General features: G+C 34.2%; 2 protein-coding genes and 1 long non-coding RNA gene across 3 annotated transcripts; all 3 read left to right on the top strand.

Moving 5' to 3' along the window:
• The first annotated feature begins 458 nt into the window (after nucleotides 1-458).
• LOC134281333 (zinc finger protein 664-like) lies at nucleotides 459-6,828 on the top strand. Its single transcript, XM_062763819.1, has 4 exons — nucleotides 459-581; nucleotides 1,136-1,219; nucleotides 1,664-1,737; nucleotides 5,552-6,828. Exons 2-4 carry the CDS (start codon nucleotides 1,159-1,161, stop codon nucleotides 6,599-6,601), a joined length of 1,185 nt encoding a protein of 394 aa, XP_062619803.1. The 5' UTR covers nucleotides 459-581; nucleotides 1,136-1,158; the 3' UTR covers nucleotides 6,602-6,828.
• A 3,472-nt stretch (nucleotides 6,829-10,300) lies between these two features.
• On the top strand, nucleotides 10,301-16,446 carry LOC134281335 (uncharacterized). The gene is made up of 3 exons (XR_009995059.1): nucleotides 10,301-10,348; nucleotides 14,551-14,649; nucleotides 16,118-16,446. It is a non-coding gene; the product is annotated as an uncharacterized LOC134281335 (long non-coding RNA).
• A 5-nt stretch (nucleotides 16,447-16,451) lies between these two features.
• Nucleotides 16,452-17,781, top strand: LOC134281336 (zinc finger protein ZFP2-like). The gene has a single exon (XM_062763820.1). The coding sequence runs from the start codon at nucleotides 16,558-16,560 to the stop codon at nucleotides 17,779-17,781; it is 1,224 nt and encodes a 407-aa protein (XP_062619804.1). The 5' UTR covers nucleotides 16,452-16,557.
• Nucleotides 17,782-23,775: the final 5,994 nt, after the last annotated feature.

Below are 23,775 nucleotides of genomic sequence, written 5' to 3' on the forward strand. Positions count from 1 at the left end.
TAAATTCAAGTGTCATGATAAAGTACAAAACACGCCATTGAAAGGCGCGTGGTTTCCATAGCAACAATGCAAAAAATTATTTTTTGCTTGCCTTTTTCTATCATACCCTTTGTTCTGAAAATTTTTATATGAGTTTTAACCAAATCTGTTTCTATGCCACTTTCCACATTTTTTAACTAAATGCTTGATGCTTGCTGATTTCGACTCTTACCTTTGTGGAGAGTGACTATGATAGCCCTATGCTTCAAAAGGAACGAAGAGGATTTAGTAAGTAAGTAAATAAAAGCCATAGCATTTTTAAAGTGGAATCTTTTTTTTCATTTTCAATGACTGTCAAATTATGCATTTAAAGTCACATCGATCAGTACTTTCAGTACTTCGAATTTTCTGCGCGCAATGCTGATCGGGATCGGCATTTCGAGTGTTGTAAACAAAATATTGCAGGTATGGTATGCTGAAAAAAGATTGTTCGATTGTCATGTTGCTGGACAGAATAGCTCATACTAAAAGGGATATTCCACTGCCCCATGTAGGATCCCATTCCCAACAGACCCTTTTCATATGACATATTTTGCTTAAGAGTTAGTCCCTTTGTTTCCATCTTGTAGTAGGGCAAAGTCTTTGAGTAACTAATTTTAAACTTGCATGCAAAAAGTAAAAGTAAAATTAAAAAAACTTAAAATAATTCCTTCATCATTTGTACAGGATGGTCATTCTAACTCGGAAATCATGCATGGGGGGGGGGGGGGGGGTTGTTCTGATATTTCCTATATTTATTTGCAAGTCTGTTGATTATAGGTGGGGGTTTAGGTGGAGTTTCGAGGTGGAGATGGGCTTAAATTAAGAAAATTCAGTTGAATGACAAACAAAGCATGATAATTTATGTGTAAACGTCTTTCTGTGATATTTTAACTGTGATAGTTGGTTTAAGAGCTCTACAGAGCTCATGTTTATCGTTATGTATGTAGTATACAATGCCAACTTTAAATAAAATTTACTTACTTACTTACTTACTTAAAGAAGTTTGACCAGAAGGAAATTTTCTGATGAAAAATTTGCCACGATTTGTTATCTTTACCTGTTAACAGATTTTCAAAAATTAATGTAGATGTTTTGTTGAACAATTCTATTACAGGGGTTTTGAGCTATAAATAGATCATGATGGCAGAGTTGCCCACATCTTGTTCTGAAAATCTATTATCGGATGACCAATCTACTGGTAGGTTAACATATATATATAAAAGAAAATCATTTGTATAATATTCCGAAACAATTCATGAATTCTAAGGCACATTCATAAGTTCCATATTTGAAGTTAGCCAGTCAATAGGTCCTCAGTAGCCCCTTGCTTGTCGTAAAAGGCAACGAAATGGGGCGGTCCTTTGGATAAGACCGTATAAATTGAGGCCCAGTGTCACACCAGGTGTGGCACGATAAAGATCCGTCCCTGCTCAAAGGCCGTAAGTGCCGAGCATAGGCATAAATTTGCAGCCGATCACCAACATTGAATGGTGACGTCTCCATACCAGTGAAATATTCTGGAGAGGGACATTAAACAGTATACAATCAATCAAGCAATTCTTGGTCTCATCGATTTGAGTACATTTTTGTAATATTAAATAGATTTTGTGGCAATCTTACAGATAACATGCCTTGATTGTAGAAAAGAAAAGACCTTTTGGGAATCCTGATACTTCAAAAAGAGACAGAGAAACTCAGCAGCAGAGAACTATGGAGGTACATGAATTTATATTTTCCAGTTTGATATCATGTTCATATTAAGTAATCATTATCACCCAACCACAACAAATAATAAGTAGTTCAAAGCTGTTCCTTCAGCTATAGCACTTTGCATTTTGAGATGAAAGTTGTTAATAAGACAAAATGATCGAAGATAAATAGACATAAGACAGAAAGTTTGAAGAGTCAGAAACAGATATTTGCAGTATCTTTTTATCTATTCTTGTTTGAAAATTTATGAAGATAAACTATAATACATGTATAATCAGCAAATTAAATAGAAGAATATACTGGGGAAAAAATGAAAATATTTGAATATACTAGTTACTTATTAATTATATTTTTTAAAAAAATAAATGCATTGTGCAATGTTTTTTATATCAACTAGAGGTACTGTGAGCGATGAGCTCACTAAATGATACCCCCCGCTTTCCATATGGTTATAACAGGTGAAAATGTCCATGTTTTCCTGTGGCCGGGAAACCCAAAATATGTGTCGGATCAAAAAGGAAAATAGGAGGTGCACAATGGCAATATGTAATAAAGATTCTATGAAAGTTTCATCAAATTTCATTCAGTGGTATGAGAGGAGTTACGGATAAGAGATGGGTACCCCAAAGCGTAACAGACGGACGGACAGACAGACGGACGGACGGACGGACGGAATTAACGATTACTATATACCCTCCCGCTTTTCAAGCGGGGGGTATAATAATATTTATAAGTCTAAGAACCAAAATACAGTCACACCTTATTGTCCTAAACTCAATTGGACCAAGATTTCTGTAAACCAACTTTTATTCACGTTCGAGAATTTTTCACGAAGTTCGCGAGGGTCCTCGTTATCGCGAATATTTCTTGCCGCGAACTGGTCCTTAAAGACGTACAACACACTGGGGGAGATAACTCTTGCGATTTCAATTGAACGTTTGACGTGACGTCAAATTTAACGTCAAAAATAAAGCATCAAAACGACAAGCAAAACGATCCCGATGCATATCAATCATGAACATGGGGATTGGCTGTGATTGTGCGTACCATACTCAATCAATAAACTTGTTTTGTTTTTTTTAATTAACCCGATTAAACTCCGTAAAAAGCAAGACATAAAATACCATCCCTTAATGTTTATTTCATTTAATTTCATATACAATAAATTGTATTTTTGATCAAAGCACAGCATTTTTTTTATTCTGGAAATTTTATTTTACATTGCCGAAATTCTCATCATGTACAATTGGCGATATAACATTCCGATTAATGGTCTTCATTACAATTTGTGCATACACGATATATATATTGTTTTTCTTCTTTAATTAAATAAAACAACAATTTAAATAAACAAAAACATTTTACAATGTAAAATCGATGTTGTTCTCAGACCCTTACTGATCAAAGAGGAACAACTCTGAAAATGTAGGAGATGTTTATTTCCTTCCCTTTATTCACGGTTTTCCACAGAATCAGATACATTTACAGCATGACCTGATAAATCCGAGAATTGAATACTATAGACCTCATATACACAATGTAAGTATAGAATTGAAAAGAATTGTTCACTTGTACTGAAATTATCTGCATTTATGAATATCCTATTGCAGCAAATCGTAACTTTGACTTTCTGTCGACAATGTCGGTTCGCATTTCCTCGAATCAAAACAAAACGTAGCCTATAAGATTTTTAAAAATATCAATGTGCGATTTGATATTAATTGAAATAGATGAAGAGTTTAATGTTTGATATTTTGAAGTTGATGTGGACGAATACGGAATTTTCATTTTAACTTTACAACATGCTTTAGAAGCGACGACATTGAAAGAAATGCGTACAATATCATGAGGGGTGTATGTACATCTAATGCAAATGTCGATGTATCCCCACGGCCACATACAGTACTGTCTCGTTTGAAATAATGACATGAAAGAAACTACAATTATTCCATTTATATCACAGGAGAGTTGAACATACACCATTTTTAATGAATAAAATTAAAGAAATAAAATTAAAAATCAACATATTCAAGTTCAACAAAACTTCGTATCCAGGTTTCATGTGATATGGAATGCATAACGCATACGTATATGGACTAAACACTAAAATCTTTCAGTAATTTTTTCCTGATACATATAAAAAGAGTAGTCAATATTTATTCTGCATTCATGAACTTAAAAACTAATGCATACCTACTGGATTCTTGACGAAATACCAGTATATTTGCACTGTAAACGACGTTTCGTCAAACGATAATGGTCTGCGACGCAAAAAAGGAAGGGGTGGGGGTAATAGGGGTATTCAAAAATTGCCTAAAAATCTACATTTAAATAGGCTTTACATATGAGAACTTTTAAATTTGTAAGTTAATATATTTTTGAAGCAAAAGCAATATTCAAATTTAATTTTTTTGATGTGTATTTGTAGATTCATATAACAGAGTGATCGACCCCCGTCTGGAAAAACGAGCGGGAACGTGATTTATTGAGAAAGGGTGAGGGGGTATTTTTCCGCTATTAAATCAAAACTGGTCGTACAAAAATTATACAAAAAATTATGAAGATTATTTTTACTACCAGCTACCTAAAGAAAGTTTTTTACCAAAATTAAACGACAGGTTTTTTCACTAAAAAAATTTGAATTTGAAAAATACGCAATTTTCAAGGCTTAGAAAATTCATAGTTTTTCAGTTTAAGGTCTTTAAAAATTGTTTTGATGATATGTATATCAAAAAGATGACTATGTTTTTGTGTTAAATGGTTAAAGGAATAAGCCAATTAAATTTGACATTTATATCTAACCTGGTTTTTTTGAAAATCAAGGTTTAAGTAGTTCATTGATTAAAAATTTTCTCTCCTTGTAAACAACTAAAGGGGGGTAACTTTTGGAAGTTCCTGTCCAAAAACCACTCGAACGATTTTGTCCAAAATATGCAAACATGCAGAAAATATACTCATGTAATAAATATACAAAAATAACGAAAATTAAACGACAGGAATTTTTGGTGTGTTGTACATCCTTAAAGGATATTGTCTACTAAAAACAGATGCAAAAGGGCTTGATCGCGAAAATTAATCGTCGCAAACTAGTTTATCCCTGGTAAATCGCGAAATAAAGTCGTCGCGAATAAAAGTTTGTTTACAGTAAACATCAAAGGGCTTAGTGAATATTGTACATGTACTTTGAAGGTTGCTCAATTATCAGACGGACTGAAAAATTAAGCAGCAATAACTGTTTCATTCTTTTTTTTGATGACTAGACATTTTAATCTGTTTAAGTAGGTCATGCCATTTTACCTGACTGTAGTGAGAATTCATGATAACGAGGTTAAAAACATAAATAAAGAGAAAAGGTGTTTGAAACCACAAAATTTTTACAACATATTGTCCACACTGTAACAACTTATCAGCATTTGAGACAGTTTCTTAATTTTTATATTCTGTTAAAAATGTATGCGTACATCTGTATCACAAAATAGTTTAATTTAAAATTTAAATGTTTACATTTCTATTTGTTTTCTCAGTGATAATGCTTCGAAAGTTAGATGAGTTGATTTCTTGTTAATTCAACTAGAATTTAAATTTTGCTAAGCAAAAGGTCATGAGCTATGAAGGTCAAAATACTTTGGCATATTCCATGTATTTTGTAAGAATCTATCATAAAGAATCCAAACACTGACTTAATGTGTAAATATTAAATAATGAGAAAGTTAATTTGCCAGATGACTTTTGAATTTATGTGTTTTGATTGACACAGTTATATAATAAATTCAAAAATACTTAAAGCAAGCATTGAAATATTTTTTTTTTTACATTATAGGTGGAGCAAGGGACGATTTCATCTAAACTGTGTATCGAAAGCAATGCTGAAAACTACTCACAATTCTCCAAAAGTGACAAACGAACAGAAAATTTAGTAGGTCATGATGGTACTCAGTCAAGTAAAAAGGGTCATGAATGTACCATCTGTGGAAGAATTTTAAGTCGAAAGGACCACTTAAAAGTACACATGAAGATACATACTTCTGATCGACCTCATCAATGTGAAATGTGTGGGAAAAGGTTCAACCATTTATGTAGCAAACGTAGACACTTGAAGACACATACAACTTATAAGTGTGAGTTGTGTGGAAAGACATTCAACAACTCACAAGACTTACAGATACACAAAGAAACTCATACTGGTGACAAACTTTGTGAAGTGTGTGGAAAGGCATTTAAAAGAACAGATGCCTTATATGCACATATGAGGGTCCACACCGGTGATAAACCTTATAAATGTGATGTGTGTGGAAAGGCCTCCAGTAATTCAAGTAACTTTCTCAAACACATGAGGATACACACAGGTGAAAAGCCTTATAAATGTGAAGTGTGTGGAAAGGCTTTCTCTGATTCAAGTTGCTTTCAGAGACACGTGAAATCACATACTAGCAATAAATCTTATAGATGTGATGTGTGTGCGAAAGTGTTTTATCAATCAGATAACTTACAGATGCACATGATGGTGCATACAAGTGATAATCCAAAAACACCTGATGGGCGTGACTGGACATTCACTCACGAGGGTGACTTAAAGAAACACATTTTGATACACAATGGCGAGGAACCTTCTGGAAGGTCATTGATCCATTCCGAACACTCAAAGAATCACCGGAGGACACATACAAGTGATAAACCGTACATGTGTGACGTGTGTGGGAAGGCTTTTGCTGTGGCGTTAAGCTTACAACGACACAAGAGGACCCATACCGATGATAAACCTTTATTTATATGTGAAGTGTGTGGAAAGGGATTTTTTAAATTAAGAACTTTAGAGAAACACAAGGAGAAACATTCAAATGAAAAGAAAATTGACATAATTATTCAATAAATTATTTAACATATTATTTTGTATTGATTATGTTGATAGTAATGTACATGTATGTACTGTGAAAGTTATTGTATACATGAAGGATACTTAAACATGGAGAAATCAAATGTTAAGCCACATTGAGAAATATGATCATCAATTATAATGTGATGCATTTCGGATATACTGTATACAGAGTTATTTTCGCCCTCTCACACTCGCAAACAATTAAGCCCCATTTTAAATTCGCCCAGTCATAGTTTTTTTAAAGAAATTTATATAGTGTATTCTTTGAATTTGCCCTGTTTTAAATTCGCCCAAAGGAGGATAGGGCGAAAGGGGCGAAAATTTCCCTGTATACAGTATACACATGCAGTCAATTGATAGATGAGAAAGCTTTAAGGTTAACATAAGTACACATCAATATAAGAAATACAAATGTAACAAAAATAGATAGGGACAGAAAGGTATATCATGCAGCTTATCAGTTTAACATAAACAAACCAGTGAAGAAAACCAACTAGTTCAGATACTTAACATATTGTCTTCAGAGATGTAGAAGTTCCATTTTAATAAACTTTGATTTTGGGATTATCTTGAATTAATAAGCCGCAATATCCATACAAGGAATTGTTATCATTTCATATCATTTGAAATTAAAAAATTCAAAATACATGTAGTTGAACATTGTATGATGTTGTCCACCCTTCAAAATAGTGAAAATGTTTTTGTTTTTTTTTAAGATATGAAGCAATCTAAGTTTTTATCTTTTATAAAATAATAATATAGTTGAAATATGATTTGATCAGCAAGATACATGCATGATATTTCTGTTTGATTTTCTTGAAAATTTTCATATTAAAAATGCAAATTATATATTTTAATGGTGCCTTGCTTATGATGCTGGGTTTGATCTAAATTTTAGTATTAGGTCCCATTTCCTTTTAACAAACTAAACTTGCATGGATGCTACGTCTAAGGATGCACATTTCCAGGTTTATTTGGGATGCTCGATTTCACCTTTTTTCAGATAGTGACAAGTTAAAAGTTTTGGAGCAGGTTTATTCTAAAGTTACTATAAGCCCTATATTAACCTTGAACTAGCTACAGAGAGTACATCTAAGGATGCACACTACTGGACCTTACTTTGATTGCTCGATTTAACCTACATTTTTCAGATGAGTGACACGGATCAAGTTTTTGGAGCTTGCTCTTTCTGAAGTAACTACTTGTATAAGCCATACGTAAACCAAGGGATACACACTATCAGAGTTACTTCAGATGCTGGATGTCCTACAATTTTTCAGATGAATGACAAGGTTGAAAAATTGAGCATCCCCTGTGGACATGTGACACCCGACACGTGCTTCTTGTTATGTTCGGGAAAAGGGGAGAATCCGTGGACAACTCATTGTGTTAATAATGACCTTACAATCAGTTTGAAAAAAAAAATGAGCATATGACATGAAACTGTATTTGCTGGGAAGGTCATTGTATCGATCATAAAATTAAAGATGCCTCAGCAATTTGTATGTCAATAACAGTGGCAGATCCAGAAATTTTTAAAAGGGGGGGGGGGCGACCACTTTGAGGTCAGTGTAGGGGCCCACACACAAAAAACATTGATTTAACAAATATTGTGTATTTTCTTGGACACAAAGGGTGGAGGGGCGGACCCCCCTCTAAATCGGCCAGTGAATAACCAACTAACAACGTTTTAGAAATTTAGACCAGAGTTAAGAAATCAGTCAGGGGTATCGGATTCGAAAGGTATATCCCCGTGTTGATATCGGAGACAGGAAGATTGAAATGATATTATGTCGATATACGGGTCATTTCCAGCTTAAGAAATAATTAAGGTGAAATAAAGACTTCCATATCAATTTGATATATATCCAAGGTATTCAAAATATCAGTGTTCCACTGTTCAACTGTAAGTCAATTAAATAGCATGGACGTCTTTCTTTTTAAAGGGGGGGGGGGGCGCTGTTGTAAAAACTAATTTTACAAAAACTGAATCATTTATTTATTTCTCTTCCTGTACTTATTATTGACAAACTTTCCTCACTAAATAAATTTTAATTAAGATATCTTTTAATTGATATCGAAATCAAATGTGATAAGTAAGGTTTAAGCAATATGAGCTGCGACTTTGATGTGGGAATTTTCTGGCGCAATATATATTGATAATAGATAATAAATATATCCATGGCAGAAAAAAATAACGTTAATAATCTTCTGTTAATTGTTGATATTTGTGGTGGAAGAACTATTAATTTATAAGCTTCGATTGAAACAAAATTAGATTCTTGTCGTCCTGTACAATAATGATTTCTTATATAAAACTACAAATTGGATTGTACATAGAAGTCTTTCTTCTGCTTTATTTTAGTATAATGGGTCATAAAGGTTTAAAATCAGTTAAATACATTTTTTTTATTTATTTACAGAAACAACACATTACATATATGTTCGGAAGCAAACATTTAAATATATTTAAGGTCAGACGACACGTTCCTCAAAAATATATAACTTTTCCCAAAAAATTGTCATTGAAGTTTAGGTACTTAAACAAGTTTCCTCACAAAAAATTAGGGTACCTTACCAGGCATTTAGACAAGATACAACAGGTTGATATTTCTCAAATATACATGTATATCCCATATGGGTATTCATCTGAATGGCCTATATCACAATTTTTGACGTACTTATATTTAAAAACATCTTGAACACAATGTAGAAATTACAAGCGAATGACAAATATGCATAATTTTTGTATAATACCAAGAAATACAAAACATACATGTTTATTTGAGGAACGTGTCGTCTGACCTTAATGGCACTCTCACATACAGACATACACACACTTACATACAAGGTGAGACACACACCTACAATATTACATGTGGAAGGGGTGTGTGAAATAAATATGTCAGTCTTACATAGGTTACAATATAACAATAGTATAAAACTCCTATGCTTAATCATTACTTTGAAAAAGACATTTCCAATTTGACCATCTTTTTTCTAATTGTTCAACATCATATAATTTTTTTTTCTAGAACAAAATAATTATTTAGGTACAATAATAAATCATTAAATAAAATGGTACACTTTTTTCTTGATAACACATTTTAACAGCAAAATAAAATGTTCAAAAATACAGCTCCTGTTGCTTAAAGAGAACAATAGCTATAATCAGGATGACCTGTCTGGAGGTTTTAAGGATGGTAAATATTGACAACTTTATGAAATCCTTTAAATGCACTTGGGTCAAAAGACTGTTGACTGCAGGAAACAAACATGCATATAGTTTGATATATTCCTGACAGTTAATGGAAATGATGTTATAAAAGAGGTTTTGGATTATAGAGATGAATATATCTCTATAAATGTCATAGTGGCAACGAACAATCTTTTTTGGTCTGGTGTTTTTAGTTCTTGGCAATATAACTTTTCTGGCCAACTTGGTTCTTAAGAACTTTGAGAAGATTTTTTTAATGAACCCATCCTATTTTTGTCTTTTCTTGATTATCTCCCCTTGTGAAGGAACTTGTCCTTTATTTTTACAATTCTGCCCTTTATTCGAGGATGCTTTGTACCAAGACTGGTTAAAATTGGCCCAGTGGTTCTTTTGAAAAAGGTTTTGGTTCGGGTGAGCTAAAAAGCGTTTTGCATCACAATAATAGGGATCGGGATCGTCATTTTGATTTTTGTACACAAAGCCAGACAGAGATCGGTATTGATCAACAAAGGATCAATTATCAGGTAATTTCTTACCCTATTTAGTAGTATAATTTGATAAATACATGTATCCAAAGAGCTGTGCAATAAACGTGTTCCTTTTAAAGTATGTCAGTGGAACGAGTGAAAAGGAAATATGTGAGAATGTATGGCTCAAAGGCAAGCGGTAAAACTAGTACGGCTACTAGGGCTAGTCCCAGACTTTTCTATATTCTGATATATATACATTTGTGGTATCTTTCCATTATATAAACATACAGAGAGAAAATTTCTTCAATTCTGTATGAAGTTTGTCAGAGGTCAGAGGTCAATACGTGACCTAATCACACGGCGCAATAATATCTACCGGTACATGAATTATAAAATGACCTGCTCTGCTTGCTTTTCATGTATAAAAATGAATAAAATAAGCAAGTAAAATAACAATGTTATTTTATTTTAAATGTAAACAAGTATTTCATACAGTTTTTGGGCCATCGATTCAACCTGTGTACATAGAGAAAACTAGGAGCCAAGCGTTTGTTTACATTTTTCTTCACTTTTGTCAGTTGCACAGTCTCTAACGTTCATCCTTATTTTTTGGATAGACCTTTGGTTAAATTTTCATGATAAACTTTTATTTTATCTTTAAATTTTACTCACGATAAATGTGTAAATCTGTTGGAAAATATCTTTGCAATCATGCCATGAACAGCTGCCAAACACCTCGGCGTTTTCGTAGTTCAATGTAAAGCTGTCGCCAGTGTCTCCGTGTTTATCAGTGTTTTACGATAAGTATGCCTTTAGTTGCTGAAACCGTGGAATGTTTTTGATCAAATTGCAAATTAACTGGCTCGAACAAGTGTCTCAGTCCATGATCCATCCATCCCTTTCCAGCGACCGAAATTCCTCCAACTTTTTATCATCAAACTTCGGACGTGTTTCTTGTGTCTTTTCAGCATCGATTATCATTTTTCACGAATAAAATATTCCCAGACAACAATCTGTTCACTATTACTGATCACAAGCAGCCTTTCACAAAATATTCCCTTTGAAATAGATTCCTTAGCCTAACGAATTCGAAGCGTAACCGCCATGCAAGCCGATTTACACCCTGCGTCATTTTTTCAAAATCTACGACGAACGGTTAGTGCAATAAATAAATTCGAAAATATTCAATTGTCTGCCTCAAATGTATATATAAGTAATAGATAACAAGTTTATAAACTTCAATGGGAATTGAAGTGGGTCGGTACATGATCAAATCTTCTGAGAAGGCCTTCGACCTTCCCAGGATTTGATCACGTGACCGACCCACCTCAATTCCCATTGAAGTTTATAAACTTGTTATTTATTTCTTAAGTATAGAGTACAGTAGCGCTTCATTCATTCAACGCATTCATTCATTTCTGTTTTGAAAAACATTCACCTATACTTAAATATTTTTAATTTCTGACTCTGTTCCAGTCAGCGGTTAAAAACAATGGCAAAAATTCATATAATGATATATATGGAGATAATGAACAGTGTTATCCTCTTCACAGTAATTGTGGTATTGCTGTTCTGCAGGGCAAATTAATAACGTTTGGCGGAGTTTTTGTTAAAAGATAGATAAATGACTTTTGGTTTATTGAAACATCTGCTTTTTCGTCATATTTCACCAAAATATATCATTTTGCCATGCAAAGGAGCAGTACCGCACTTATCACGAAAGGGTCTATTTAAGTGAAAAAGTCCATAAAACAATACAAAATAAAAGAGGAGCAAACACGGACCACCAAAACATCAGAGGTGGGACAGGGGATGACAAATCCCATTGCCTGATGCTCGGGGCTAGTGAATTTTAGGGGTGGGCAAGTGAAATTTTATCAACCACTTGCCCGTGGGCAAGTGACTTATCAAAAATAGAATTTATTTGTAGGCCATAAATTTAAAGCTGGGCATAGGGGCTTGTATGATTTACTCAGCATTTGTCTTCCTCTTATTTTTAAATATCTATAAATACAGACTGAATTAGTTTATGGTAGGGCAAGCAAAAATTCAGGTAGGGCAAGTCAATTTTGACCATGTACTTGCACTTGGACAAGTGCCTTAAAAATCTATTTGTCAGTCCCTGTGGGATCAGGTGCCAAGGAGGAGTTAAAGTCATCACGTTTATCAATAAGCTTGGTTGTTAGATTACCAGTTAATCTTTGTTGAGATTCTGCTGGGCTGGATATATATTTTTACTGATGTCTACAGAATCTCTGGACTACCATTAATTATTCATGTCTGGAAATTAAACCCCAACTTCAGTCAACTATAGAAAGAATTTTTCACAAAGGCAACACTGCTGTTCACTTCAGTTTAGTCATTTGGTTGTTTATTTGACTCTGTCACCATTCACTGAAATATCCATTTAAAATGTGGCCTCTGTAATGAAATTGTTTACCTCCTCGCATAAAAGAGTTTCTATAGTTTGTTTTCTTTAGATTTGGTGTTCAATACAATAGCCACAGTTGATAGTTGTTTAGATTCACATGTAAAGAAAACAAACTATAGGAACTCTTTTATGCGAGGAGGTAAACAATTTCATCATGGGAGCCATATTTTGAACAGAAATTTCACTGAATATTTACATGTTGGGATTAACATGCCTAAACGGTAAGCAATGTAGAAATAATATGTTTTACGGTGTGACCGTTGGGGCGAGCGCAGTTGTACCACCAAAAACACTGTAAAAATTGATCAGCCACTTCAAATATCAAGCCGCACGAGATATCTCGACTAACTGTGACGTCACACGACGTCACGGAGCTCGTCGGAGCTTACGGAGACAGCCGAGCGTCTGTTTGAAACTATAGATCTAGTGCAATTTTGGTTGAAAAACATTGTAGAGTTATTTTTTGTTTCTTTGAAAGATTTCCACAAACTGTTCTAGCCTTTTACTAGTATGTTTTACGTTATTATTTTATTTATTTATTTATTTGCGCAAAGGACATTGGGTAGTGCGGGAATTCTGGGAATGTTGCACAGAGAAATTTGGCTGACGTATGTACAGATTTCAATCCGAATTTCCTCTGTTCTTACACGTTAGTCTATTGAGCTCGCTTTGCGAGCGTCGCTCGCGACACTCGCTGCGCTCGCTAATAGTGACAGAGAGTCAATTAAACAACCAAATGACTATACTGAAGGGAACAGCAGTGTTGCCTATGTGAATTATTCTTTCTATAGACTACGGGGATTTACCCCGGATTTTTATCCATAAACCCTGAGGCCGAAGGGTGTATGGAATACAACCTGGAGTAAATCCCTGTACACCATTGATTGGACCTGGATAACAAATTTATTTCCTTTGTACCCATAAAAATGCTTTGTAAGTTACATTAGAGTCTAATAAAGTGTGTCTCAATCTATCGATAAAATAAATACTTATAGTAGGCATCATGACATCTTGTTATTTGGTTTTTATCATAGAGAAAGTATGCATTGTGATGTCACATTTTATTTTGACCTGGCTCAAGTCGAATGCATGGAAATTTACATTCGACTTTGTAATCAATCAAAGCTCGTGTTACAAGCTACATCCGAAATAATGTCATTTATTTAAAAGAAATAAAAAACAAAAAAAGAAGCTACTTTATGGTAATGTACCTTACTAAATAATTTATATGAATCATATTATTAGACTAACAAATACTAGTCTTGTTAGTCCAATACCAGCTAATAACTAACATGAATTTAAAATGACATAACAGGATACTGTGAGATTTTTATTTGTGACTGTCAACATGGTCAATGTTTGTTACATTTTGTTGGTCGTAAGGACATACTGTAGAAGCACAAATTTTCTTGGGCATAAAATTTTGTTGTTTTGTCATCAAAAATAATTTTGTGTGCAATTAATTACGTTGTTTTAGAACTAATCCTCTTCAATATATAGTCAGATAAAATTTCATGTGGGATTTAATTTCGTTGAATTTTGTTAACAACGAAATAAACAAAATTTAATCCCCCACAAATATTTGTGCTTTTACAGTAATTTCATGAGTAACTCATACATGCCATATATTCAGAAGATCCAAGGAATAGATATATTGACAAAGTAGTTGTTAGTGGGGATGTAATTTCTGTGATGGATATTGGAGTCTGAGACTTAAAAAATCCATAAATATTATAGGTCCCCCTAGAAAATCATGGTGATTTCACAGTACTTATGATTACAAATGTGTTTCTTCTTGAGAATGATTTTGCTTAATCTTTTTCAGGTTTAGAGCAGATGTCCAGTTTATATGGTCGTTAAGTCAGAGGTCGCTACCTTGCATACACAGTGTCCAAATATCCAGTATTTGATGATGAATCTTCTGGTATATATACAGTTAATTCTCGATAAACCGCCACCTTTTGTAATTTAGAAATCATGGCGGTATAACGAATTTGGCGATGAATTGAATTTCCCATTTTCTGGAAAACAAGAAGTAGAGTTACCGTTCTTAGAAATGCCGTTTAGCGTTTCTATTCTTATTATTACATGTACATGTATATAAAAACTGATTGAAAATACTTTAAGTTATTTTTTTTAATGTACAAATTCGCTAAAACAAAATGTGCAGTTATGAAATAAAGACAAGTACATGGGTGTGCATTTAAATCTGCAGTTCTGCTATTGAAAAAAAAAAAAAAAAAAAAAAACGTGCTGGGTCGATCGTCGTGATATATTGCCGATAGTAAGTAAAATGAATTCTTGAATAAATTTATTGTTTATGGCATCATTGATAATGAATCGTTCACAATTTATACCGTATAATTATTTATTCAACAAATGTTGCAATGTTTAGAGCAGAGATCATCTAAATTATATAGTTATCGGCGTACTTTAACAACGACCGCTTTCGTGGCAAAGCCGTGACTAAATGATTTTTATTAAACAGAAAACAAAATTTCATGTTAAAATCTTTGTTTATTTAGTTCTTGTTTAATTACTTAATTACAGGTACCTTGTCTGTCTTTGCATGCTTTACAACAAGGATAGTGTCAACCAATTAGTCGCGCTTCACTGACCACACGCACCTGTGGCGGTATATCGAGATAATTGACACTTAAAAATGGACATTTGTTGTGAAAACAGGGTGGCGGATGGCGGTATGCGAATTTGGCGTTATAAAGAGAATTTTATATAGCAGGAAAAACGTTCTTGGGAAATCATGGCGGTATTGCGAAAATGGCGATGAATCGAATGGCGATAATTCGAGAATTGACTGTAGATATAAATAGAAACAAAAACACTTATTTTTTTGGAATGAATTTATGAAATAACAATTCACAATTCCTAAGGGAAATTCATGAGGTCATTGTTTTAATTGTGTCAGAGGACCATTTAAAAGAAAGAAAATATTTATAATACAACATCCTATTTATATGATATTAAATAACATGATAAATGTGATGGAAGATTCGGTGTCTTGTTTTACAACAAGCTCCCTCATTTGAGTTGTCTGTCTTACAGCTAGTAGTGCAAGCCATACTTGACAACATTTTGTGTTCTCACTCTTTGATAAAATCATTCAAAATTTCAGAATGGAAGCTTACTTGATCAACAAAACTGATCTAGTTCAAATATACATTTTTCCTATGTTTTTAATCACCCCCTAAGGCAATGATTCTTAGACTAACAATTATAATTACTCATTTTATTTGTATGAAGTAACATAAATTTATTTGAAAGTTTGTAGATTTCTGACACAAGTTTGTAGTCTTATCTTAGATTTTACATTTCACAAGACAATAACCTTTATCTAGTATTACAATTTATTTCTACCTTTGTCACATTTTTAGGGGAGGAAATAAAGCTTATTCATCCAAATCACACACTCAAAGTGATGCTGGAAAGTTTAGCAATTACAGTCCTGAAAATAGCCAACCAATTGCAGTGCTGATAACAACCAAACAATACCAGTCCTGAAAATAGCCAACCAATAACAGTGCTGATAACAACCAACCAATACCAGTGCTGATAACAACCAACTAACTACAGTGCTGATAACAACCAACCAGTAACAGTGCTGATAACAACCAACCAATTACAGTGCTGATAATTACCATCAAACAACACTTGGGCAAAAGCATTTTGAATGTATCACCTATGACTCATTCAGAACATGTAGGAATCACCCCAAGACATATACCATTTAAATACCCTCTGCATGCTATTTTTCCTGGAGAACATTATTTGAAAAGACATATGAACACGCAACTTGTATAGCAGTTTTAAAGAGATGCATCAGTACACCAGTGGAGAAAGCCAAATGAATGTAACATTCTGCTTGAAAACCTCTACCTGTTCAGATGAACTACCAACACAAATGGGGACAGATACAGGTAAAAAACTGTTTAAGTGTGAGATTTGTGGAAGTGAGCTGAAGGAAGCAGGAAACTTAAGGAAACACATGAGGATACATACAGGTGAGAAACCGTATGTATGTGGTCTGTGTGGAAGGGCATTCAGCTTATCGAGTTCCTTAAGAACACACATGAGGACACATACAGGTGAGACACCTTTTAAATGCGAGGAGTGTGGGAAGGCGTTCATGCAATCAAATGCTTTACGCAGACACATGTGGACCCATACAGGTTATAAACCTTTTAAATGTGATGTGTGTGGGAGGTTATTTATCCAATCCAGTGTCTTAGAGATACACATGAGGACACATAGAGCTGATGACAAATGTGATGTGTGTGGGAAGACCTTCAAGAAATTATCTCTTTTAAAGAGACACATGTTGAGTCATTCAGATGATGAACCTTATAAATGTGAAGTGTGTGGAAAGACATACAAGGACATACAGAACTTAAATCTACATATAAAGACACATACAGGAGATGAGCATTATAAATGTGATGTGTGTGAGAAGATCTTCTCTTTATCTCAGCATTTTAAGTCACACATGAAGACCCATGCAAGAAACTTTTTCATTCAGTCGGAACAATCGCAGATGTACTTAAAGACCCATGCAGATGGAGAGTCTGCAGAGAGTGATGAGATTGGGAATTCAGAGAGAGAAGGAGACAATTCTTGTGATGTGTGCGGAAAAGTACTGAGCGATTCAAAGGGTTTACAAAGACACTTGAAAATACATGAAGGAGAGAATCCATATTCATGCTATATCTGCAGGAAAACATTTCGTGAAATGGCACACTTGAAAAGACACGCAAAGACGCATACATCTGAAAAAGCTCATAGTTGTGATGTGTGTGGGAAGGAGTTTAAATATCCAGATGGTTTACGAAGACACATGAGAATACATCGCGAAGAAAAACCTCATTCATGTGATATTTGCGGGAAAGCCTTTCGTGAAAGGGCACACTTGAAAAGACACACACAGACACATACATCCAAAAAAGACCATAGCTGTGAGGAGTGTGGGAAGGACTTTAAATATCCAGATAGTTTACAGAGACATATGAAAACACATCAAGAAAAGAAAGAAGAAACAACCTAAGTTTATGTGATATAATTAGAAAACTTTGAATTCAAAAGACACATAATTACACATTTGAAAAATTATCATGAGAAAATATAATTATTGAGGTGAAACAAAAACAAAACAGAAAATTAAATCTAATTTGTGTGGGAAATTAAAGAAATTAAAATTATAGAACTCATGTGTATATTGAGCATGTTGAGAAGACGCTCTTACAGTCAGAAGGGATATAAACAGGGCGACAAAATTCTTAAAAAATATATTTATAAATGGTATCAGAAACACGTGGTGTTGTTTGTTTACGTGTTTAGGAAGTATTTATAGTATCTAAAATTTGATTGGGTTGTAACGATTGATATGAGTTCAAATGAAATCATGCGGAACAGGTAGTTTACCTGTGTCCAGGTATTAAGAATTAGAGGTTATTCGAGGTTTCGCAGCGCTTAGTGCAACAAGTTCCCGCCCACCCACCCTACTTTCTAATGTATATATCTGATATGATTTAATATTTTCGTTTTTTATTAGGGCCCCGCAAGAATTTGCGGGTGCCCTATAGTAATCACTCTGTCCGTCCGTCTGTCTGTCTGTCTGTCCGTCTGTCACTCTTCTGTCCACAAATTTTCTGTTTTTTTCTAATAACTTTTTTTATGGTTGCCCAATCAAGTTCAAATTTGGTATGGTAGTTAAGTAGGCAGAAATACATATTTTGATGCTAAGTTTGGTTCTCTATGTCTTCTGGTTTGGAGCTGGGGTGGTGGGGTAGATTCCTTAACTATGCATAAGAATGAATGGGCAACTTTTTTTATGGTTACCCAATCAAGTACAAATTTGGTATGGTAGTTCAGTAGGCAGAAATACATATTTTGATGCTAAGTTTGGTTCTCTATGTCCCCTGGTTTGGAGCTGGGGTGGTGGGGTAGATTCCTTAACTTTATATACGAAAGCATTGGCAAAGAGAGATAACTGCTGAAGATGTTCCCATTGTAAACTGAATGCTGCTATGAGTCCCTTGGGATTAATTAGCTTTCCTCCTGAAGAAAATCCAGAGCATTATCTTTATCTGTCAAATTGAGATGAATTACCACCTCTGTCTGCAAATGAAGTTTGTTTTGAAGTTAAGTCAATTTGGAATGCTATGAACACTCTGAAATGTGGATTTAAATATAAATTTTTATAATTTATTTTTGTTTAATACCACAGGTAGTTATGATTTCATTGAATTCTAATAACAAGAAATAGATTAAAGAAGATTTTTTGATTTACTTTAAATTTGTCACTTTATGTTAATTCAAGAATATTATTAATTTTTAGGATAGTTGTATAAAAACCCCATTATATCATTAATACTGAAAAAGTTCTTATTGTAACATAAGATGAAAATGATGAGAGAGGTACAATTAATCCCTTGGGATTAATTATCTAGCCTGCTGCAGAAAATTTAGTAGGCTTTTCTTTATCTGTCACTTTAAGATTAATGTAAACCTTTGTCTGCAACTGCTGTTTGTTTGAAGTTAAGGTCAAGCCTTCATGATATTTGCATTCATTGAAGGCTGGCATTTTATATAACACTAGCTTCATAATTGTTTAAATATACATTCAATGTTAAGTTGTTCTTTACTGCCTAATGTAAATACAAGGATATTATTTTCAGGTTTTTGAATATTCAGGAATTATCTTGAAATTTTAAGAATACAATTGCTGTTGCTGTTGCTTATTCTTCGTACATTTTTTAATCATTCCGTAAGCTGCACCGGCTATTAATTCTACCCCATGGCGGGGCCCTTGCTGACTGGTCAGTTTTCTAGTTATTGAGGTGAAACAAAAATTAAAGAAATTGAAATTATAGAATTCATGTGTATTAATTGAGCATGCTGAGAAGACGCTCTGACAGTCAGAAGGGATACAAGACAGGGCAACAAAAGTCTTAAAAAGTGTCATTTTTTTTCCAGAAAAAACTCAAGTGTGACAAAATTATGTAATTGAAATATTAAAAACCAGAAAAAATTAAAACATATTAACGCTCTCAGAGTTAGTGAAGATTCTTAAGTTATATATCTCATGGTACAAGTAACATGAGTAAGGTTAGTGCCACACAAGGGTATCAAAATTTTACATGAAATTACCCCACACCATACCCCACCCCCAATATTTTTTTAAAACCTCAATCTGCAAACATTTCTACCAGTATATTTTTTTTTCATTCATTTTGAACTCTGGGGTAGAGTTGGATAAGATCAGTATAAAATTTTGCACAATGCAGGTCTGTAGGGAAAAAATTCTTCTAAACTCCTTAAGGCCATGCAAATGACATTGGTATTGAAGCATTCCTATGGTATATGGATTTGAGGCAACTTATGTCGACTTGAACAATTCCTTAAGACATTCCAGAACACACACATATATATATGATATATCAAAATAATAATTTTCAAGAGGGACATTAAACAATATACAATCAATCATTTATGTTAATAACCCTATCTAAAGAATAAGCCTGAGGGCCAAAAAAGTGAACTGGCTATAAAAAAAATATATCTTTAAAATTCATTAAAAATAGGTAATTGGAAAATCAGAGGAAATTGTATTGGGATAAATGATAAGTTTAAGGTTCAAATTCTAATTATTTATTTCAAGTAACAAAATTATTTCATTATGTCTTAATCTTGACTCGAGTTCTGTAAATTGTAATATCAGACTTTATGTAACATCGTCTCAGTACTTTCAGCTCTTTGATTATAACAGATCGGGATCGGCATTCACTTCGCCTTAGCGCAAAGTGCCCGTGGCATTCCTTACTTTTTTTTTTGTTGACACTTCGGCAGGTATTTTCTAAGTTTAACAATATTTAAAAGAAAAAAAAATGTTTTAGAGACATAGTTAAATGTTTTTACCATAACGAAGAAAGATATCACTGAAAAAGATTGTTTTTACAGGGACACTGGATTGTTTATATAATAAATTTTGCACAACAGGCTGACAACAACACTGAACAATGTCCCAAATGAGATAGAAGACCCAAGCAAGTTCTCTAAGGTACAGGCATCTGAAGCTTGGGTAGCACAAATGTGAAAATAACACAAGGTAAGACTGTACTCTGAAAATGGAGGCTGCTTACACCTGATTTAGGTCTATGTATTTTGCAAGCAAACAGTCAGATAGTCTGAAACATCTGAGGTTTTCCAAGAAAAGATGTTTGGGCAATCCGTCAGAGTAATATTCTATAAAAAATATTTATTGTTCGATAATCTAATATTTGATGCTGAACACATTTCACAAAAGGAATATGTGTCCGCCATATTCGATCATATTCTGGCTTTATCTGAGGACCGCTTTATAAAGCGACTGACTTAATTAGTCACTGGTGCAGATGGACATATGCTATGCTGCAATCAGTAGCGACAAAAAATAACTGTATACTTTTTTAAGCTCTTCTTATGCAGAAGTAGAACATTCACCTGAATGTTCATTTAAAAATATTAGATTGATTCAGGGAAATATGATTTTGACAGAATGAGTCTTCAAAGAAATAGATTAAACATTGTGATTGTTTTGCAGCATTCCCTAATGTTTGTGTTAACCCAGGAAAACAACTGCAACATACTGTGGACTACTATTTGGGTAAGAGAACAGTAAACTCGCCTTGCATCTGCAAGACTTATAAACATAATCATGATAATTGTATCACATTTAACCAAATTCATTACCAATCAATTTCCTTGTCCATGTTGTCAGCAGTGTATTCATGATTTAGAGCACCGATGTCAATATTAAACCCACTTTTTAAAGTACACATACAGAATGTGTGTAATATTAATTAAAAGAATGCAAATACAGTAAAACTCAGTTATGGCAAAGTCCTGGGGATCTGTGTATTTACTTCGCTATATCCAGAATTCGTTATATTTGTATAACGAATTTGTATAACAATATATAGCGAATTAGCAATATGCATGTTTTCCTTCAAGTTTTACTACCAAATATGTTATAAATGAAGCAAATACAGTCAATTCTCGAATTATCGCCATTTGATTCATCGCCATTTTTGGCTTACCGCCATGATTTCCCACGAACGTTTTTCCTGCTATATAAAATTCTCTTTATAACGCCAAATTAGCATACCGCCATCCGCCACCCTGTTTTCACAACAGATGTCCATATTTAAGTGTCAATTATCTCAATATACCGCCACAGGTGCGTGTGGTCAGTGAAGCGCTGCTAATTGGTTGACACTATCCCTGTTGTAAAGCATGCAAAGGCAGACAAGGTACCGGTACATGCAATTAAGTCATTAAACAAGAACTAAATTAAAACAAAGATTTTAACATGAACTGTTAAAATAATTTTGTTAATGGTTTCTGTTTAATAAAAATCATTTAGTCAAGGCTTTGCGAATTGTGAATGTTTAATTAACAATGTTGCCATAAACAATAAATTTATTCACTATCGACAACATATCACGACGATCGACCCAGCATGTTTTTTTTTTAGCTCACCTGAGCCGAAGGCTCAAGTGAGCTTTTCTGATCAAAATTTGTCCGTTGTCTGTCGTTGTCGTTGTCGTTGTTGTCGTTGTTGTCGTCGTAAACTTTTCACATTTTCATCTTCTTCTCAAGAACCACTGGGCCAATTTCAACCAAACTTGGTACAAAGTATCCTTGGGTGAAGGGGATTCAAGTTTGTTCAAATGAAGGGCCAGGCCCTTTTCCAAGGGGAGATAATTATGAATTAGAGAAAAATTAATGACATTTTTAAAAAATCTTCTTCTCAAGAACCACTGGGCCAGGAAAGATGAAACTGATGTGGAATCATCCTCAGGTAGTGTAGATTCAAGTTTGTTCAAATCATGACCCCCGGGGGTAGGGTGGGGCCAAAATGGCCGATCAAAGTTTTACATAGGAATATATAGGGAAAATCTTTAAAAATCTTCTTCTCAAGAACCACTGGGCCAGGAAAGATGAAACTGATGTGGAATCATCCTCAGGTAGTGTAGATTCAAGTTTGTTCAAATCATGACCCCCGGGGGTAGGGTGGGGCCAAAATGGCCGATCAAAGTTTTACATAGGAATATATAGGGAAAATCTTTAAAAATCTTCTTCTCAAGAACCACTGGGCCAGGAAAGATGAAACTGAAGTGGAATCATCCTCAGGTAGTGTAGATTCAAGTTTGTTCAAATCATGACCGGGGGTAGGGTGGGGCCAAAACGGCCGATCAAAGTTTTACATAGGAATATATAGGGAAAATCTTTAAAAATCTTCTTCTCAAGAACCTTTGGGTCAGGAAAGATGAAACTCATGTGGAATCATCCTCAGGTAGTGTAGACTCAAGTTTGTTCAAATCATGACCCCCGGGGGTAAGGGTGGGGCCAAAATGGCCGATCAAAGTTTTGCATAGGAATATATAGGGAAAATCTTTAAAAATCTTCTTCTCAAGAACCACTGGGCCAGGAAAGATGAAACGCATGTGGAATCATCCTCAGGTAGTGTAGATTCAAGTTTGTTCAAATCATGACCCCCGGGGGTTGGGTGGGGCCAAAATGGCTGATCTAGGTTTTACAAAGGAATATATAGGAAAAATCTTTAAAAATCTTCTTATCAAGAACCACTGGGCCAGGAAAGATGAAACGCATGTGGAATCATCCTAAGGTAGTGTAGATTCAAGTTTGTTCAAATCATGACCCCCGGGGGTAGGGTGGGGCCAAAACGGCCGATGAAAGTTTTACATAGGATCATAGGGAAACCTTTTAAAATCTTCTTTTCAAGTACTTCAAAGCCAGGCTTCGTTATATTTATTGGGAATCATCCTCAGGTAGTGTAGATTCAAGTTTGTTCAAATCATGAGCCCCTAGGGGGGTTGTAAAATTCAAGCCACCCCCCCCCCCACCCAGTTTACTTTCAGTTCTGATCTGATCTGTGTTTTTTCCTAGCCAATTGCTCAGGTGAGCGATGTGGCCCCTGGGCCTCTTGTTTTCAATACCAGAACTGCAGGTTTCAATGCACACCCATGTAATTGTC

The sequence above is a fragment of the Saccostrea cucullata genome, unplaced genomic scaffold (assembly GCF_032062105.1).
Source record: "Saccostrea cucullata isolate Sc308-1 unplaced genomic scaffold, CSIRO_AGI_Scuc_v1 ctg4155, whole genome shotgun sequence".
Taxonomy (NCBI): domain Eukaryota; kingdom Metazoa; phylum Mollusca; class Bivalvia; order Ostreida; family Ostreidae; genus Saccostrea; species Saccostrea cuccullata.

Coding starts and splice junctions, on each gene's coding strand:
- LOC134281333 (XM_062763819.1), top strand. CDS start 1,159: ATGATGGCAGAGTTGCCCACATCTTGTTCTGAAAATCTATTATCGGAT. Junction 1,220..1,663: donor ATCGGATGACCAATCTACTG/GTAGGTTAACAT, acceptor CCTTGATTGTAG/AAAAGAAAAGACCTTTTGGG. Junction 1,738..5,551: donor AGCAGCAGAGAACTATGGAG/GTACATGAATTT, acceptor TTTACATTATAG/GTGGAGCAAGGGACGATTTC.
- LOC134281336 (XM_062763820.1), top strand. CDS start 16,558: ATGCATCAGTACACCAGTGGAGAAAGCCAAATGAATGTAACATTCTGC.